Source organism: Nyctereutes procyonoides, unplaced genomic scaffold (genome assembly GCF_905146905.1).
Source record: "Nyctereutes procyonoides isolate TBG_1078 unplaced genomic scaffold, NYPRO_anot_genome, whole genome shotgun sequence".
Classification (NCBI taxonomy): Eukaryota; Metazoa; Chordata; class Mammalia; order Carnivora; family Canidae; genus Nyctereutes; species Nyctereutes procyonoides.
The window spans coordinates 3,683,775-3,705,471 of record NW_026575155.1 but is presented as its reverse complement, the minus strand read 5'-3'; the positions used below and the strand labels follow the sequence as shown (position 1 = coordinate 3,705,471).

Genomic DNA, 21,697 nt, shown 5'->3' with positions numbered 1-21,697 from the left:
ATGTCCAAAACCAATTTTGACAGAGTCTTAAAATTTCAATGTGAAGAAAATTAGCATTTTGGTATAAATGACCAAGACAAAATGAAAGATATTCAGTATGTAATCAGTGCCAAATAAAACAATAAGTAAATCTTTTCCTTTTCAGCAATCACAACTCACCCCTTTGAATTATGATGACTATTTGTGCTAGCCAGAACACTTCTGCTACATGCCCTCCCACAATTCCACCTGAAATAGCTGAGGGTGGAAGTCCTTGGCACTCAGTAGCAACAAGATAATAAATCATAGCTCTTTTTTTCCCTCTGTCTTCACTCTTTCCTATCCTTCCTATCCACCCACTCCAGTCCTCTGCCCAAACCCTATTCAAATTTTCAGAATTCTGTTTGGAAACCAATCTTTAGATATTGCACGGAGGTATATTATTTTTAGCTACCATTGATATCAGCAAAAATTCAAGACTAAAATACCCTGGTTGAGCTAACTGCAACACAGTTCATCTCAAATATTTTGACTAGGTTCTTCTTTGAGGTCCTTTGATCAAGGGACACAATTTTTTCTTTTGGGAAGTCTCTAGCTTTTTTTTTTTTTTTTTTTTTTGGTGCACTTTTGAAAAATCATATGTATGAAGATCTGCACTTAAAAGTGCTGTATTTCCCCCAGGTAATTCACTCACTTACCCATTTTCCATTTCTCAGTTCTGATTTTTCCTTCCCTCTGGAGGGTACATAGATCCCCTTAAGAATCCTATTAGATTTGGGTGTATTAATATACCAACAAGTTTGTGAAATGCCATTTTACATGTTTCTAAGTACAAATGAAGATGAAATTAATATTTAAAATGTACAATCTTATCTGTGGGTCCCAATGGTTTATTACATTATTTTTATGGCATCAACCCCACTAATGTGGTTTAATGAACAGGGAATTGGATTAAGACTCAAGAAAACCTAGGTACTTTTCTTTTGAACTAATACTCATTAAATATAACTAACCTGTCCAGAAATGAACTGGGCTGCAGTGTGAGGAGAATTTCTCAACTAAAAAGGTGTTCAGCAGCAGCTGTGTGGAGGGGGGTCATGCATCAAGTAGGGCTTTGACCTTTAAGATCCCTTCCATCCCTGACATCTGTGACTGATTTTCAGAGCCGATCTAAACAATTAACCTCACTGTGTCTCACTTTCCTCACTGTAAAATAGCACTGACACCTTTTCACCTTGAAGGTATATTCTGAGGGTTATTAAGATATTTATAAAGCATGTAGCATCCTTCATAAAAGGAGCGATGTAAATAGCAAAGTTTATTATTATTTAAGGAGAAGGCATGGGAAATTTTAAACACTCACTGGAAATAGCAGCTTTTTTTTTCCTCCTCCATATGCTCCACCTGTTTCCAGAGTCACTCCCTGTGCATGCAAATCAACATTTTTCTGTGTCATGTCTGAGTGCACAGAGTGGATAGGTGGCCAAAACTAGTGTTTAGAATTGCTATTTGGACATTTTTGAAAGTTATCTCCATATGCAGAACCCAGCTCAAACTCATGCGAAATAAATAGCCTCTTGCTCTGAAGTGCTTTTAAAACCACAGATGTGGTTTCCAATCGCATTCTTGGGGGTGGTAGTGGAGGAAGGAGGCAGTGTTCTTTTATATCTCCATATTTACTCTTTTTATTTAGAAAGATGTGAACTTAGAAAAAAAAAGATGCCAGAAAAGTACAATGAACTCCTGTATGCCTTTCATTTAGGTTCAGCAGTTGTTATCCTTTGGCTACATGTGTCTTAATGCTCTGTGATTTGCTCAATATAAAACAATTACAACAACAATAGTGGTAATAAGTAATAGTGTTGTTGAACCATTTGATAGTAAGTGGTAGACGTCATGACCTTTTTATCCCTTAAATGCATTTAGTATGTATTTCCTAAGAACTAGGGCCTTCCTTGTTATAACCACACTACAATTATCAAATACAGGAAACTTAACACTAATACCATACTACTGTATACAAATAGGATAATAGTTTTTTTTAAATGCTCTGCAGAGATGAGAGAGTCTAGGGGAGCAGATATTTGCTGGCCAGAGGGTTCATTGCAGATTGTTCTAAATAACTGAGGCTTTCCCAGTGACTAGGATCTTTCCCAGGCACAGAAGGAGCTCCGTAGGGTGCTTTTGGCCAAGAGCTTGTGGGGTGCTTATGGGCCTTTGGGCTCTTTTTACCTGGATGGAAGGGACTCAGAGCCAGCACAACCTTCATGCAAGTCGCAGGTGCACCTTACAGCCTCTTCTCACAGAAAAAGGCTGATCCAGGTTGCTGTGTCTGCACTGATCACTCTCTGTCTCTCATATATATAATATTATATAAAAGGTCCTTCAGTTGGGTTTGATTGTCTCCTTAACTACATTTTATTTTTCAAGTGCCTCCACCATGGTGGGCTAGAAAGACTACCAACATCACCAGATTTGCATGCACCCTAACCCTCCTCTGCAGCTGGAGACCCATCCTGGGAGCACTGGGTCACATGTCGAGGCTTGCTTCCAAATACAGGGTGATCATGAGCAAAGTTAGGAGTTGTGCCTAAATCAATTTCCTTTCCCTTTGCTTAGCAAATAATTTTTAGCTATTCTTTACAATGAACTGTAAGTGATTGATGGATTGCTGCAATATGCAAATGAAAGGGAACTCTTTCTCTAATTTTTTTTCTCCCATGGGTGGGGGGAAGGCTTTTAAATTATAAATTCTACAATGTTTTCTAATGAAGGCAGAAAGCCTTTTTTTTTTCTCAAGCAAACAATTGCTTTGGGAAAAGAAATGTAAACCTCACTGTTCCACCCTTGTTCTTTCCACATCACCACCCCCCACCCCCTCACACACACAACTTGGTCTGTAATCTTAAAATCTGCTGAGTTTCTTCCTAGGGCAATTCACCTGCAAGCAGACAAACTGAGAAAATTAGGGGCTTAGTAGCCAGTATATCCAAAAGATAAATTTAGACCAATTAGAAACAGTCTTTTGTACTGAGTTCTTCTCCTTTCTCCTCTATTGGTATTAAAATAACTTTTGGGAAACAGTTGTGAAAATGCATGGTCACCTTTTTTGAGAAGAGAGCAAAATGTCATTAATGGCCTCATTTGCCAACTAAAGATTGAATGTTTTATGCTAGTCCGAAGTTTTTCCTTCTCTATTTGTTTATCCAGTTATTTATTCGTATAGCTAAGTAGTTATTCATTCATCCAGTTAGATGGTTTACCTAAAATTTAAAAGTCAAGAGGGCCCACCAATTTGGTAAAAAGAGTCTGAGATTGGGAGTCGGAAGGTAGACCTAGCTTCAAGATCTGGACCTGTCACATAATAGACTTACCAAGACCTTAGGGTCTCAAGCATGTTGCTCTATCAGCCTCCAACCGCCTCAGCTTGTAATTTGTAAAAATTGAGTAGAAATTGATGCTCATCAACAAGAGTTGATTGAATGAAATCCTTTATGGGCCTTTTTTTTAAATTTTGCTTTTTATACCACTTTTCTCCAACCTGGGGACCTCAATATAAAAATATAAAACCAAACACTGGTGAACTGTTTTCCTTACTAATTCTGAATTACTGTAAATTTACAAGTTCTGCTAGCAGTTCAACACTTAAATAGATTAAGTCATCTCTGACACGTGGTAGATTTCATGTAATGAAAACACCTGAAATAATTAGTGGACTACACTGAGCTTATCAACATAAACTTGGAAAACAAGGCTGCAAGTTGTTACTAATGTACTGTAATACTTATCTTATAATTACCAGTACATTGTTTATCATGTTTCTAGCCATGGAGGAACACCTGAAGCCCCTTCCTTAAAGCAAGATGGGTTCATGTCCCATGGCCTGGGTTTAGCATGGGTTTTGGAATATAATGAGCATCCTGGAAATGTTTTCCCATAAAAATTAATGAATGAAATGAGAAAATGTATTCAACTTTCAAGTATCATTAATACCATTAACATGGGTAAGTCATCCTGATAGGAAGATACACTTCATGATCCACATTTCATTCAACAAAAAAAACAAAAGATCAGTTTGTTGCAGCACATGAAATGCACTTTTTAAATGGTTTTCTCATTTTATTTGAAGGCCACATGGTTCCCCTTTGCAGTCATGCTCAAGTATAAAAAAAAAAAATAGCAACTATGCAATTGCAAAGCAGGAAAGCAATAGAAAAAAATGCAAAAGAGATGCAAGTAGCCAGGAGTAAAAAAGAAAGGGGAGTGGGTCCCTGTTTCTATTTTTTTCCCATTTCATCAAATAATTCAAAGCTATATGTGTTCCCTCAGCACCAGCAATCTGTTGTAATCCTGAACTGTGAAGTAGAAAGATTGAGTGCTGGACTCACAGGCAACAATTGGAACTCATGGGCTCCTACTACCTTTGTTATTCTGACAAGTTATGTAACTGCTCTGAGCCTCTGTTTCCTTGTTGGAAATAACAAAGATAATAATGCTTACTTCACAGGATTATATCAGAGGATTAACAAATATGCAAGCCCATGTGCTATTTTCTTCCATTTTTAGTAGTCATCAGTGGCTCAGTACTAGTGATCCTAGGAATGAAGAGGATAAGTAGCTCATTACCGGTATTTGGGAGTCTTCAACCACAATGATTACTTTGAAAAAAAAAAAAAAAAGAAAAGAAAACCAAGAGTCCAGAAAGGCTTTCATTCTAACAATTTCAATTATTATGTAAAAAAAAAAAACACTTTTTTAAAAAATAATGAGCGATAAATCTTGTCATGGTTCTACAGATCCTAACCACTACTACCCTCCAATTGCTTGCATCCTTTTGACTCTGAAGAGCAGCTTAATTATAAAGTTATTCTATGTACTTCAGAATGCAACCTATCCAAGATGTTAGAGGAATCTTTTAACATCTGAGCCACAAAAAAATGTGGCTGGGTGAAGGGATAGATAACTAAATAAAACAAGAAAATGAAAGACATGTATCAAGGCCAGAGGTAGCTGGCATCTGTAACAGTGCATACCAAAATTTCCATCTGAATACTGATAAAGCTTCATATTTCCTATTGATTACTTGAAGTTGACAAATCCTAAAGATACAGAATGGTGTAATTTTTTTAAAAGTTCAATTTTCCAATGTGATGAGAGTCCTTGAGTGAGAGCCAACATCATGCATTGTAGCAATCACAAGTTAATGTTAGGGGAAATAAGACAGGCTTTATACAGATGTTTGTCTTGCCCCAGTAAAGTATGTCAATTAAAGAATGATGCAGCTCAGTAGATTCACACTTATGGTGAATCAAACATTCTCTGTCAAGTTAGTTGGGTCTATACACTTTCCTACAATTATCAATGGTGGATTTTAAAGGAATTTTGTTTCTGCTTTTATTATCATAATCTCTAAAAACTCTATGGTCTTTTTTTAATTAAGAAAGGATTTTTCAATTCATTGTTCAATCATATTAGAAAGAGAAAGTGATGAGCCATTTCTAAATGGTTTATATGGTAGGAACTGGAAAATTATATAGAAAGCCCAGCTAATTAGCTGGTAAGCAGTATGCTATACATAAATACTTGATGAAAGGCTTACAGAGGTTTATAGACCCAAGAAATTCTAGTCTTCTGTTGTCTGTTTTTTTGTTTTTTGTTTTTTGTTTTTGTTGTTGTTTACAAAAGCTTTGTCCATTCCATTGAACACCTTTGGAAACTTCCAGCAACTTTTGTCTATAAAAGTTTTACAGTTACAGACTTGGTTCGTTAAAGATTTGTGCCATTGGCCAAAAGCTAGAGAGGACAAATGCATTTAACTAAATTCAAAATTCGCTTAGGAAAATTGTGTTTCCAACTACACATACCCACAAAATACAGTATAATCTACCACAGAAAGGGAAATGACAAATGAGAAGTCAATAGTGTAACCTTTCAGAAGGTGGCCACTTGATACATTTTGGGAATGATCTGAGTTTGACTGTAAATGGCAATAAACAAATCCTCTTTAGACAGAACAGTCTGTTGCATGATGGGATGTCATTTTCTAGGTCTCATTCGTCTGCAAGAGCTCATCAAAGCTCCCTCCAGATATAACATTAAAATCAAAATCCGCCAGCTGCCCTCTGGGAATAAAGATGCCAAGCCTTTACTCAAGGAGATGAAGAAGGGCAAGGAGTTCTATGTGATATTTGATTGTTCACATGGAACAGCTGCTGAAATCCTTAAGCAGGTAAGAGGTGCGGGGAGGAAGTGAAGTGGGAGGGGGAGATTTGCTCATTTCTCTTTCTCAAAAATCCCATCTGGTTTCACCTAGTGCAGCATGATAAAACTGCAGCAGTCCTGTTTAGGCTGAGGATTGCAGCTTTCAGAATCCTTTTAAAGGGCCATAGGGCTCCGGGAGTTCAAAGAAGCCACCTGTTGTATATTGTTGTAGATGTTGAGGTCTAGGTATTCAGAGTCTGTAGATCCTGTCAACAGAGAAGGATGACATTTCAAGGTGATTAAGCATCTTTTCTTTTATATCTTGAAAAGACCCAGCAGATTTCATTTACATAAAGCCTGACTTGTCCTAAATGCACCTTCCTCACGGCAAGACCTCTTTTGTCAAACAAGCAAAATTCTAAGTATAGTGAGAAGAGGGCACAGGGACAATCAAAGAAAAGATGCTTCTTTTTTCTGACTTGTCACAGACAATGAGCTGCCTTGCATTAATCTTGATGAATAATGTGGGTGAAAACACTTGATAAATTGTGAAATCGTATATAAATGAAAGATGTTAGTAATGTTAGGAATGATAACAACAGGATAATCATTTCTGAGCACTTCAGGATATAGCACTGGTCTTATGCCCACAAAAGAAAAATCAGAATTAAAAAAAGATGATACAAAGACTAGTGGTTAACCCCAAGTGATTTTGTACCCTTGAGGACTTTTGGCCATGTCTGGAGACATTTTTGGTTGTCGTACTGGAGACAGTGGCACTCTCCTGGCAACTCATAATTAGAGGCCAGGGACACTACAAAACATTCTATAATGCACAGAACATCCCTCATAACAAAGAACTGTGTACCCTAAAATGCCAATAGTGCTGAGGTTGAGAAACTTTGGCATAGACAAAGACAATGGAAAAGGCTAGCAAGATGATTATAATAGAAGCATTAATAAAGATCAAAGGAAGAATTTGGAGGAATTTGGGGGAAAATAGCCAGGCTATATTTACGTGGGCTCAGTGGGTGTCTCTTTGTATTTAATTTAAGTGGTTATTGTGGCATAAGGCAATGCTCTTATCTGAAATGACACAAAATGTTATTGTACTATCTAGTTTAAAAGGCTTGGCATGTGCTATGTGGTTGACTGGCAATGGACACTAATCTCATAAGTAGACCAACCCGTCTGCACAAATACACAGCTGCGGATTTCCGAATCATGTGGAAGAGCTCTTGTAGCAGCCATCCCACCTGACTCTCTGGTGCTGGATCTCATACTCGAAGGGTACCTCCCTGAAAACGTTGAGTTCAGAGTTGAGTTTTTAATTCCACTGGAAGTAGACAATCAAGAAAGTTGACTAGAGGTTTCTATTATCCCCTGAATGATTATACTAAAAATCTATTTCAAGTTATAGAACATATTTAAAGCTACAGTTGAAAACAATCTTGGTGGGGGGGGGGCACCTGGGCGGCTCAGTTGCTTAAGTGTCTGACTCTTGATCTCAGCTCAGGTCTTGATTTCAGGGTTGTGAGTTCAAGCCCCCACATGGGGCATGGAGCCTACTTTAAAAAAAGGGGGGGACGCCTGGGTGGCTCAGCAGTTGAGCTTCTGCCTTCTGTTCTGGGATCGAGTCCCACATCGGGCTCCCTACAGGGAGCCTTCTTCTCCCTCTGTGTCTCCACCTCTCTTTGTGTTTCTCATGAATAAATAAATAAATTCTGAAAAAAAAAAGAATCTTAGATAACCTTAAGCCTAATCCTCTCACTTAAGAGGGGCCAGGAGCTGGAACTCAGCCTCCTCTATAGCATCCTGCACCTTCTCCACTATGAAATGTTGCTTCTCCACTTAGGTGGAGAATTTATGTTACCTCCTTCTAGACTTGAGTTGCATTAACAAATCTTTAGATATTATAATTATAATGATCTCTCAGTAAAGAAAGCAAGCATGTTGCAGTGATGTCAACAGCTTACTTTAAAGGTAAATAAATACAATCAGCAGGACTTTATCTTAAGACTTCATTTGAGAATTTCAATACAGTTCATTAAAGTGTGTAATGGAGTGTGAACCAGAACTGAGAAAAACACCCAGATTTTATGTGAAGCCCTCAAAATGCAAAGAAGCATCTCTTCCCACGAGCCTGTTATAACAGTGACTGGGGACTTCTGTTACATTTAAGAGAATGATTTGCTGATGAGGAGGCTTCTCTTGGTGAGAGATCCATTTGGCTCACATAACTGGCTACCTCTTTTCCAAAGCACAGGCTTAGAATGGGTAATCCTGGGAAAGAGCTGCTAGGGTTTCTCCTCTATTTCAATAAATATGGATATGATGTTCCTTTGATGCAAGTGGCTCTTTCCTGAGAGCATAAAGATTGCATCATTCAAAGACTGATTTTTTTTTTAAACAACAAGCCAAAAAAACCAAACCAACCAAACAAACAAAAACCCCTCTAAGTGAAGCACTCCCAAGAAATGTCAGCCTGGTTACCCCAGGGGGAGTGGGATTAGTTCAGCTTTGTTCCAGCCATTGATGCAAATCCTTTTGCCTCCATCCTGTGCCATATTGTGTTTTACCTTGCTTACTTTGCCTTTTCATGTGAGTGGTAAGATTGCTGTAAGACATTGGGGGAAGCCACTAAAAAGAACATTCATCCATTTTTTGTTGAAGATTAATGAGCTGCAAATGTTGGGAAGGGGGGAAAGCCTTTTTAGAAGGTTCCAGCATAAAACCCCTACTTTGCTGCATATGAAAATACAGTCACTCTGTGAAATCACAGCAGATAATCTACGTTGGCTTTATGGGTTTTTTTGTGGACCTCCAAAAAGCTGTGTGGTTGGAAAGTGATATTGAAGACCTCGGGGCTTTCTATTCTAGTCAAAATGAGGCCCAAGTGCTCTATGTGATCCAGTTTGACTTCATCCTTTGGCTTTGGGCAACAACATGCAGAAACAAAGATAGAGACCTTCCTTGTATCTGTCTACCAGGAGTGTCTCTAGGGAAGCTGGAGAGTGCAGGAGTTCCAGGTCCTAATTCTGGTGACCATTCAACCAATCTCTTCCTACCTCTTCTACTGAGGTGCCAACTGTGGTGCCTGGCATCCTATATACTGTCTCATGCAGCCTCAAATAATCCCTGGAGTAAATTTGATATTCTCAGTCCAGAGTTGAAAAAACTAAAGCTCAGATAGGTAAATGCCCCAATGAGATCACTCTCTCTGAGTAACCAGGCTGCCACATGGTCTCCAGAACACCTATTCTCAGAGCCTATGTGCCTCTTTTATCATGAAGGGCCCCCATTCAGAAAATGGTAAGCCATTCCATTTCAAAGGCTTCCAGAAACATATGGGAAAAACACAACCACTTGCTGCTGGTCTCTTTTAGATGAAATTAATAGGAAGAGCTCCTACTTTTTTGGTGACCAAATCGTTGCTGACAAAATTTTCTCTACCAGGTCAACTTGGCTTCCTTCTCAAGCACATTTCCCATTATTTTCAAGCATTTCTCTGCACCTTCATCATATTTTACTACTTTTTAATGATTCTTCAGAAAAAAAAAAGAAATCAAATGCACTTTAAAGAAGATGTCTGACATTTATCTAAAAGTAAAAATTGGGGAAAAGTCTATAGTTATTCTTGAGCATTCTAATCACTCCAGCAAAGTAATTATTTCTATTCATATTGGACAAGTGCTATATGATGAGAATCTGAAAAGTTATTTCCTAAAAATTAGTTAGAAATTCAAATGTCAAGATTTGATTAGGGTACAGAAGAATAGGGCTTTCATATGAATGAACTGTTTCTGTGAATTTCTGTAGTCTGAGAGTGTCCCCAACAACTAACAGCACACACATGGGACTCATCCCATCATTTGGTGTCATCTTCTCTTCCTATCCATCTGTCACCTCCCAGCTAGCATCCTGCTGGTCCACAAGGGTGCTCCTGTCTCTCAGCCTGTTTTCAGTGTAGACACCCCCAGTCTTCTGCACCTCCTCATTTTCACTTCCCACAAGTCCCACTCTCTTCCTACTGACTCTTCAGTGCTCACCCTACCTGCACCCTTGTTCCCTCCTACTGAGTGTGATTCTACGAAGGTAGTGGCTGGTGGGAGGCGATTTTAAAGACAAGGAACAAAGTAAGAAGACTCTGCACTGGCATGCCATGCTGGGTAATAAACAATCATCTCCTTTAATCTACACAATAACTCTTGGTATAATTGGTATTATCCATCTTTTGCACACAAAAATTAAAGCTCAGAGATAGTAATAATTTTATCTATCATGCACTGAGTATGCTCTTAACACAAACATCCAGGCATTGACTCATTTGTTGCCCATATTCCCTACAATACTATAACCCCCAAGAGCATAGAAACCTCCTTTGTCTTGTTCTCCCAAATCCCAAGCATGTACATTACTTGAAACATAGCATTCAATTCTGCTCTGTTGAATAAGTAAAGGAAATGGATGAATGAATGATCCAAAATCTGTTCTAGAAGCTCTTGATAAAAGCAATCTCCAAAATTGCCTCCCTTCCACCTGACTCAGTGTGCTATACTCTCAACTGTGCCAAGCACTTTTGAACAAGTCACTCTTCTATGCCTCAGTTTCCTCCAAGGAGGGTTTTATTCAACCCCTGAAATCCTGTATTATTAAGAACTGTAACACAGTTCAGCCTATGACTTCACTTCCTGAAAATAAATTTGACTCTTCAGAGAAATGCATAGTCACTTTCAAATCCTGTAATAGGATTGAGAAAGCAAGTCACAATTTCAAGCACAGTAGCCGGAATCCTAATGCTTCCCTGATAGAAAGGGAGGGAACAATGTGATGCTCCATCCAGCAGGGAAGCTGCATCAGGGCTGGGCCAATTCCCTGAGCTGGAGAGCGGCCATACTGAGCGTGAACACACTTTTTCTGACTCAGGAAACCTGCTGTCTTGTTTACATGAACAAGTGCATTAGAAGAGAGACTTTTTTTCCCCTCACAACACTTGTAGTAATGAGTATTAAGCTATAATTGAGCCATTAGTCTCCATAAAACATTTTAGTACCAAAATATTTTGTGGAATTATATCACATTTTCTCCTGTCAACATTTGTGCACTGTTGTGTTGTTTTTATTTTATTTTTTTCCTTTCTGTCAATTAGCATAAAAACAAGGCCAGGGAGAAAATGTATTTTTTTAATGCCTGGCTTCCCTCTACTAGGCAGTGCAGTGGCAATGCAGATTAATCAAATAATTTTATGCATTGATTCTTCCCTCATGGAAGTTGTGCCTATTGCCTGGGACCGGGACAAGCAGAAGTGGTTAGAAGGGGTTCGTTTCATGTTTCTACAGGAGGACAGAAGCACTGCCGGTCTTCATCTCTCACACAGAAAATTGTCAGTCAAGCAGTACAGCTGCGATTTGCCAAGAGGTTGCAAACCTGTGTTTGGAACCCACACCTACTAAGTCAGATATGCAACTCTCTCATTTCTAATCATAATACACAAAATAGGCCAAAGACCTCAAGAGCTACTTTTCATGGAACTTCCTGTGTGCCAGGCACTGTGCTAAGCAGATAAAATGTACCACTCATTTAATTTTTTAGGAGAAAATTCTGTATACAAGAAACTGACAGAGCTCAGAGGGATTTTGTAAATTGCCCAAGGTCACAGAGCCAGCAATGCCTAGGCTGGGATTCATAACTTATCTCAGATTTAGAAAGGAAAAAAAAATCCTAATCTGCTACTCTTATGTACACCAAGATGCCAACTGATTCTCCTCACAATAGAACATGGAACACATTAGTTAAGTGTTATATTTCTTTAATGCAGTTGTTTCATTCTATTCTCCAACATTTAGTCATTTGCCTAGTTTACATAAGTTCTCAAGAAATGTTGATCATGTTGAAACCAAGGAGAGAATGTGGTAGAAACACAGTAGAAAAATTCACTTTCACTTGACACACGTTTGTTGAGCACTGACTGAAGGCGAGAAAGATACAACAGCAAAAAGCACAAGGAAAAAATAAGTCCCTGCCCTCTTGAGCAAAAGATCTTGAAAATAAAAGTCATAGAATGTAGCTATCCAATGTCTACAGATGGGTGAAAGACAGAGAAACTCATTTTTATAGCAGAAAGGGACTGCGACTAGAGTCTTAGACTGAAGGTTGGTAGGTCGAGTTGCAAGATCTGCTCTTGCCCTAATAGAATAAAATAATTGCTATTCATTAGTCACTCACTATGCTCTAGAATGCTCTGTGCACTTGACGTGGATATCTTCATATCTTTTCAAAATGTCCCATGTTACAGATGGGACAAATGAAGTTTCAGGTCATCTACCCAAGAGCAAAGCTGGATTTCAAGCCAGGGCTTAACATGCCTATGACCTGAGTTGCTTATATCCCTTAAATATGCTACTTTGAGCAAGTCTGTTGATTCTTCTTCAACCCCATCACTTCTGTAAAAGAGGATTGTTGGCTCCTAATCTTGCTAAGGCTCTCTTCTGCTCTGAGCTTCCATGCATACAAGTGATCAAGATCCTCTTCCCAGTGTTTAAACATAAGGGATTTGCACATTGCCTTGTACTTAGTAGGCTTTCAAAGAAATGGGGAAAAAATTAAGCAGTTCATTTTTTAAGTTCCTAGAGTCCTTTGGTAGTTTTTGAGACAGTTAATTGATGGGAAATTTATTACTTTGGCTAAATCCTGAGAATGTAATGATGATAACTCTCAATTTATTCTAACTGATGATCATTTGTAGTATATTATATAATTATTTTGGCAGCATATTCTCATCCTAATTGTTTCTCTGAGGCTGATATGAAAATCTATTTACATTTCCTGAGCATAGAATTAGTTTTGGTTGTAAGGAGCGGTTCATAGATATGAGTATGTTACTTAATACACACAAGAATTGATTGACCACTGTGGATAACTCACGATGTAGTGAAGGGATTTGCAATTTGTCCATACTTTTAGTGTATAGGATGCCTGTTTGCATACCTGCAAAAACTTCCAAAGAGTAGATTTGGAAGAGGATATAGATTTGTTTCTGTCTGAATTGGGAGGTAATAAAATCATATATTATGCCTCAGAATTTGGCTGTAATACGTGGTAAAAGAAATTATCTTTGCAATAGAAGTGGGGTAATGTAGAAAGAATCATATAAATAATTTGACCATGTACATCAAAGCATGTGTTAAACCTTTAACAGGATTAGTGAACCTCAGCTTTATTCAAAATTTAAAGGATACTCGTTCCCCTCAGTGTGCTTTTTTCAGGAGAAAGGATCCATAGCTTCTATCAGGTTCTCTAAAGAAGCCTGAAGACTGGAGTAGATTAAAAATCACTTTTCTATGTTAACCACAACAGCTGCTTCAACCCTTCATAAATGCAAGATTTTATCAAAAGAATCTCCCCCACCCTACCGTCCCCACAACTGTTAGCCAAATCCTTTCCATCATAAGAGTGGCCCTGTAAGATGTATTTCACCATTTATTCAGCTAGCAGGTATAAGATGTTTTGTATATGTGGAAGATTATGCCAAGGTAGAGGGGGAGGAAAATACAATGAAAAACTCTAATGTATTGGGTGAGGTCATTTAGTGGGATTCATTATTTGCTACATCTGTAAAATGGGAATGTCATAGTGCATGTCTCACATTGTTTTGAGAGAAATTAAATATGACAATGCCTTTAAGACATTAAGCCCAACGCTGATGCATGAAATATCCCACATGTGAGACATGACCATCATAAATATCATCGCTGGTATTGTGCCTGGGCAAAACTACGAGAGTGATACAGTGCTTCCCACTGTTAACTCTGTCATGGCATTATCTCCTACGCTTTGTCACAACAATGGTCCCCACACCTCCTCTCAGCCTGACTTCCCAAGTGTCCCTATCGTATCTTGCCCAATGTCATGAAATCTCTACACCAAACTTAACATACTACATCTTCCTCCTCTTCTTTCCTCCAGCCAACCACTTTCTCCCCTTGCCCCTGTCTTGGTGACTAGAAACACTAGCCAATTGCTCAAGCTAGAAACCTGGGGGTTCACCCTTCCTCTTTATGAGTCACCAAATGTTATAGCTTCTGCCTTCTGAATATATTTCAGATTCAACCTCCTTTTCTCCATCTCTATCATCATCTTCCTCCTACCCTAGAAAAATTGATCACTATGTTACAAGCACCTGCCATTTTTCCCTATCCAGCATCCGTGTAGCCTCAAAGACTGTACATCCCAAATAAAGTATGTGACCTTACTCCACTCATTTGAAATTCCTGAGTGCCCTATTCCCATGCCCACATTGCCTTGAATACAAAGAATGCATTGTTTCACATGTCACACAAAGCCTTCCACACCTTGTACCCACTGCCATTACAATACCGAGTATACAAGAATATCTGTTATAATGTCTATGGCACATTTTAACAACAAAAAAAAACTTATATATTTTGTTTACAAACTGTCCTTTCTTGATGAAAGTTTACTCCATTGAAGAGATTAAAGATCTTCCCATGCCTGGGTGGCTCAGCGGTTTAGTGCCTGCCTTTGGCCGAGGGCATGATCCTGGAGTCCCAGGATCAAGTCCCACATCAAGCTCCCTGCATGGAGCCTGCTTCTCCCTCTGCTTGTGTGTGTGTGTCTCTCTCTCTCTGTGTGTATGTGTGTGTGTCTTTCATGAATAAATAAATAAAATCTTTAAAAAAAAAAAAGATCTTCCCAAACATCACCAAAGGGATTTAAAATTAGGATCTAGTTAATTCTAATATCTAAAGAAATATTGTAATAAAATAGCAATGTAGGTCTGAAATCCTGACACAAGGAAGAAGAGTGAGTGAGGGTCCTCATGGAACCTGTGACACCATCCAAGGCACAACCTTGTACTGTTAGGGCTAGCTGTTTGGACAGAAAGCTCTTTCGAAAATTCATGGACAGCTTATCAAGTTTTCTTGGTTTGATGGATCCATTCTTTATGATAAAGCTCCAACTTCTGTGGTTCTAACTCTGGTCTCACCAAACAGCCATATGCTTTTATTTTATTGGGTTCTCATAGTCCAGAAGAACTTTGTGCAAATTATTGACTTTCCTGCCACATATATCTCCTATTATCAATTAATAAGTTAATATAGCACAAAGAGCCCAGGATTGAAATCAAACCTAGGTTCAACTGCTATAGCTATGCTCTGTCTTTTAAATCTATAGATTGAAGAAAACACCTTCTCCCCAATAGTATGAAAAAAAAAGAACCTAAACCAAAACCAAAACCTATTACAGCAGTGGGCATGTTGTAGCACTCATAAAACAGTCACTATGACTATTATTGTTGTGTAGCTTAAAAATATAAGTCTGGTTAATATCAAGAGGTAATTATCAGTGATTATCAGGTCTGCCTGTATGTGGGTATTACCTGGAGAGCTTTAAACAGATACCAATGCCTAAAATATGTCCCAGACCAAATAAATCAGAATACTTAGAGATAGGGTACAGACAACAGTGTTTTTTAAAAGTTCTTTGGAGATGCTAATACATTAAGAAAAACTCATATGAATAGTTACTAAATTGGATAGTTATTAAATAAATTGAAAAACCAAAAAGCCAAAAAAGCTGACGAACAGGACCCAGACTCACGATGACTTCACTAATCTACAGATACTCATGAACCAGCAAGACCACTATTTAATGGCTGCATGCCCATCTCTCCTTCAAAAAGTTATTTTTAGGGTAATTGGAGGTGTAGTTTTTATTACCACCATCATGAAAGTAGCTTATTACAAAAAGGCTACAATGTATTCAACATATTTATTTTCTGTTAACTTTCCAAATTTGTTTAGTACTTTGTCTAGACTTGTTCTGTATTCTGCTGTTCAAACTTTTCTTCCATTGTGTTCTTTTTTACACATCATTTCTCCACCAGTGTTCCCTGGATGTTGCAGAGAGTTTATTCTTTAGGTTCATGTAATCCTCCAAAATCTTCACTCCCTCCTTTTGATCAGGTTGTCTCTTTCATTCTGCCAGGGGAAATCTTTTCTCCTGCTCTGTTGTCAGCAGTCCGCATCCCTGGAATATCATAATCTCTTCTGTTGTGCACCTGAGTGGTGCCATCTGGCTCTTCTAGTAGGATTATCTCCTGAAGCGAAACTAAACCTCATTGGCTTTCCGTCCATTTATTGATATCTATTAGCATCAGCTTCCCTTCTCCTCCTGACCATACTTCTAGAGGAAAAGCTTAAAAGAAATTAAGACTGAAAGATACTCCCAAATAGTATGACAATTTCATTCACTAACACTTTGTGGAACATTCTTTGCTTTTCTCTAATTTCTCTTGGAGGCAGGAGGAAAGTAGCCTGGGTTTGTCAATGGCATAGCACCATCTTCCAGTGGAAGGAAAAGCCCTAGATTTTCTTTGTGGGTGGCTTATATCCGTGCACAGGCACATAGTTAGCATATGTATGTGAATGGAGGGAGACAGAAAAATTTAGAAAGTTTTCAGCTTCAAACATTTTCCCCCTTGACACATGTACTTGCTCTTAACGTTCTGAAGTCTGAGGCACCATGATCACAGAAAGATGAGCAAATGAAGTGCATTGGTTTCCTACTGCTGCTGTAACAAATTTTCACTAATGTGGTAGCTTAAAACAATACAAATTTATTTGCTTATAGTTATCCCAAGTCTGAAGTCAAGGTTTGCCAGGGTTGCATTCCTTTTGAAGGGCTTAGAGAAGAATCCAATTCCTTTTCTAGCTGCTAACGGCTGTCCTCATTCCTTGGCTTGTAGCCCCACATCAGTTGCGTCCCCCTCCCCCTGCTTCTATTTTCACATCACCTTCTCTGCCTTCTGACCCTCTGCTTCCATCTTACAAGGATTCTTGTGATTATATTGGGCCCACTTGAATAAACTAAGATAATCCTCCACACACACAGAGCAATCCCCCCAAATTAAAATCCTTAATTTAATCACATCTGCAAAGTTCTTTTTTCACATGTAAAGTAACATTTTAATAGATTCTAGAAATTACAATATGGACATCTTTTTATGGGACCATTCTTCAGCTACTCCATAAGGAGTTCTGTACATTAGTAGGTACCCAATGCTATTTCCTATGTGTTCCACTGTTTTATAGATATAGGTTATGATCATTTAATTTGGCATGAGCTTTTTTGTTTATACAACAATAAAAAATGATCTCAAGGCCAACTTATACCTCGCTTGTACTACTGACAGTCAGCATGAAAAAGTGTGTTGTCATAGAAGTATCCTTCTCAAAGGATAGTGTAGATGGAGCCTACAGTACCACAGTCGGCAGGTGAGAAAGAGCTATACCCTAGCACTCAAACCTTCTTCTTAAAAATCACTGCTCTGAAACTTGATATCATTCAACTGATTTCCTGAAGATTATCCTTGTGCTGAAATAATGTATTTCTACCTTAAAATAAAACCATTATTTTAGCCACATTGCATGTCATACATTTGGAAGTTGTTCACTTGAAATTATTGACTAAAAACCATGTCTGATGGTTGAGAATTTATCTTGATATTGAGAAGGCTATAAATGGAGCAATACACTTTAGGTTAGTCAATATAAACTTCTAAGACACCTATTTTTCAATGAAAAGAAGCAGTAATAAAAACCTTTATAAATATTACAAGAATACCTCAGAATTGCTCAGGAGCACTCCAGGTTCTATTTTAAGTTTCTGCTACTATGATGGCAGTGCATGTCAATTATTTGTGACATATGGCTCAGCCTTAGCTGAAGATTTGCAGAGAATTTCTTTGTTACTACCTCCACAACATTGCATCACCTTCTGAAAAGTGATCAAGTTAAAATATGATGTAGGCTTCTTGAGATACCAGGACATGTTGTTGGAAGACTTTAACCCAGAGACTTTCCAGGTATCTTGTAGGCCAACTGTGTCACCAACTGTAGAATTTAGAACCCACAAATTATCTTGCTCATCTTCAACTGGACTTGAATGAGGGGTCTCAAGGCAAACTAAAAATATGATCTTTGTGTTGCTCAGGTTGTATGTGATAACCCATCTAAATCCAAGAGATAATCTTTGCCAAGAATAAGACTGAACCAAGGAAAGTCAATGCTGTTGAGGAAGGTCATGAGCATTCTTTATAAAAGCTCCAGAGAGCACATGGGCTGAGTTGGGGCCATCATTATTAATGAGCAATAACTATTTTTCAAGGTATAATGATAACAGTGGGACCATCAGAACTGTCCTTTTGAGAATCAACTGTCCATGAGTTTAATTCTACCTTCTGATGATTCATTTTAACTACAAAAGGAAGAAATTTGTAATTATTTTCAAGTCACTGAAACAACAGAATAGTCATGTGGCACTTCCATCATAGTATAATCCAGAGAAACCCTTCAAATAGGTATCAACCACCCTTCCTCTTGCTGGTTTAGGGTTGTGTTTTCTAGATTGCATAGAATATCATATGCAAAGTATCAAGACTTTGAGTTTTTTAGTACTGTTCTCTGTGTTAGGGTTCTCCAGAGAAACAGAACCAATAGGAGATAGATGTGAAAAGATATAATATGAGGAATTTGTTCACATGACTATAGACACTGAGAAGGCTCACAATCTGCCCTCCAAAAACTGGAGACTCAGGAAAGTGTGGTATAATTCCTATTTAAGTCTGGAGACCTGCAAACCAGAAGAGCCAGTGGTGAAAATCTTAGTCCAAGGGCAGGGGAAAAGCAAAGTTCTAGCTCAGGCAGTCAGGCAGGAAGAAAAAGGATGCGTTACTCCTTCCTCTGCCTTTCTGCTTCATTTGGGGTCTGAGTGGATTGGATGGTGTCACCACACTGAGAGGGTCATTTGCTTTGCTGGGTCTGAGTCACCAACTCAAAAGTTTCTCTGATCTGGAAACACCCTCACAGACACACCCAGAAAAAAATGTTTAATCTGGGCACGCATTGGCCTGGCCAAGTTGACACAAAAAAATTAACCATCACAGTCTTTTTTGAGTTCTTATAATTGATTCTTCAGGGACATAGAGTATGATTAACTATGAATAATATTTTGTTGAGGGCCTTTTTTTGTCACTCTAACCCAAACCATCTGCATCAGATCTGAATAGTTCATTCCTCTTTATGAGAAAAAAAAATCTTTCAGCTTGTCCCAACCATGATTACTTATTATGTGCTATATATTTATTACATAAGAAGTTAAATCAGCCTAGAAAATACATTTGAAACAAAGTGATATATACTTTGCTTTTAAATGGAGAGGAGTTGGAATGAAGGGGGAAATTAGATAAGGAAAACAAAGATGAATGGCATTGGCACACAGAATATACACCTTGTGTTCCTATCTACTGCTAAAGAAGAACTCACAATTTTCACCCTAAACTCGCTAGCACTCAAAACATAGTCACAAAAAAGAGCACTTGCATGCCTTACAGTACTCACGAAACAGAAAATTGCATTTATTCAGAAGGAAAACAGCTTGCTATGGCCCTCATAACCATGTTAGGCACCTATCAGGGTGAAATCTCTGGAGGGTGACCCATGTCAGGGTGACCAAAACCAGCACACGGCCCCACCCAATCACAAGAGGGCAAGAAATGCAGTCCTGCAATTTGCCCTTCCAGATGGAAAATTGGCAATGGCACCCATGATGTCTAAACTATCGGCCTTCTAACAACAAGACAAGTAGTAGATACTCAGTATTATCCCTTCCACAGATATATAATGTTATTGAAAGGGCTGGATATTTTACCATCAGTCTAAGTCAATGATGTGATGTCAAGGTTATTTAATAAGAATAATTCTGTTAGGAAACAACCACTATTAAAAGAACGTATTAGTGGAAGCAATGAAAGAGAATATGCCATCAATATGAATAGTATAGACAGCCACATTTATTACACATTAGCGTTTGTGATGTGGTGTGTTCTGTGCTGTTAGAAATGATTTAAAGATAGGCAGAACTAGTTTCTAGCAATACTGCCTTGGTAGAGTATACACAGCCTAGGTCAGCACCACTCGGCTAGTCTAGCAGACAAGTACACTATCAAAATTCAAAGAAGGTAGCGTTTCCAAGGAAAAAGTCAGTTTTGCAAAGATTAGAAAACTCCCCATATCATGATTATACTTTTTTATTTGAAAAACTGACATTTATCTTGATGTGACATTTTCCTAATCCCTTAATGACTTTTAGTTGAAATACCAACGTGCAGAGAGAAAATCGTCATGTGAATACAATACTTTTATTTATGAAATATACTACTATTAGACGACAGAGCTGCTGGTCCCGACCAGTCCCACAGATTCTCACACGGACAATCGTTTAAAAAGCACCATCTTCGGTGCTACTGGCCTTCTTCTTTCCCAGAAGCTTCTCATTCACCTGTGTCCTAGAGAGTCCGCAAAGGCGGAAGCAGAGCCTTCACTCATGACTATACTTATTTCTTAATTCCCATTTCTAAGATGTTCAAGGGAAGAAACCAGGAGGCACTAACCCAGGCACTAGGTAGGAAAGTCAAAAATGGAGATTTTTCCAGTGTGCCAAGTAAAAGGCATCCCGGAAGGGAGGACCCAAGGGTTCTTTCTGCAATAAAAGTAGACCTGTTGACTGAATATTAACTGCATCTTCATAACTTTTTTCTAACATTAAATAAGAGGTATATCAAATGAATATTTGCCTCCAAGAATTAAAAAAATAATAAAAAGGATTAGTTGAATGAGTGCTTAAAATGTCTTAAATGTCTCCATAATACAATTTTAAAAGGAAAGTCAACCCAAGTGAAAAGCTAAAAACCTCGGGTGCCTTTTTGTTTATTTTTCAGTTTCAGAAATGATATTTTAAATCTCAGTGTCCAGCTCCATATCTTTACATAAAACTTGCCCAGGCCTCCTTGAAGAGGTAGTCTTGGCTGCAATTATGCTATCTAACGACGAAAGTGAAAAATTGGATTCCTGACTGACCCCGGCAGGTTAGCTCTTTATGCTCCAATGATATAAGAGACCAGCTAATAAGACCTCACCATGCATGGCTTTAAATGTTATTGATGGCCTTAAAGCAATTCTACCCTTTTTAAAATTCTTTTGTGCATCTGGTCTTGTTATCACCCCGGGAGTGACTTACACACAGTGGGCTCATGATTCAGAGAGCGAGTTTCCTGTCATTTGTCTTACCTTCATGGCATTACGATTTCACTAAATTTTCCTCTGGGAAAATTAACAGAGAGGGCAAAAGAAGCATCAATTGGTGTGTTTTGTGCTGTCAGTGAATGCCCTCTTCATTCTTTATCCCTTCTCATGTAAAATCATTTGAGTTTACGTATTTTAGGCACTTTCTGACCTCTGATAACACACATTGCCTTCCCTAAGATCGTGTCAATCCATCTCTTCAGTTGAAGTTATGAAAGCCTGTTCTCTGGTGTGAATGGACATGTTTTCCACAGAGCTGTGCTTCTCAACCACTGCTGTGAAATACAGAAACCAAGGCTCTGCTCTGGGGAATTCCAGCTTGGGATGTCTCTGTGATGGAGTCTAAGAATATC

At 38.4% G+C, this 21,697-nt stretch overlaps 1 protein-coding gene across 7 annotated transcripts in view; it reads left to right on the top strand.

Annotated features, from left to right (window-relative positions):
• Window positions 1–21,697, top strand: part of GRIK1 (glutamate ionotropic receptor kainate type subunit 1) — a 358,854-nt gene that overhangs the window by 235,347 nt on the left and 101,810 nt on the right. For all 7 annotated transcript variants that reach the window (XM_055313531.1, XM_055313528.1, XM_055313529.1 and 4 more), the window contains one exon: window positions 6,027–6,208. In XM_055313531.1, the coding sequence (XP_055169506.1) occupies window positions 6,027–6,208 (182 nt within the window). The remainder of the gene's footprint in view (window positions 1–6,026; window positions 6,209–21,697) is intronic.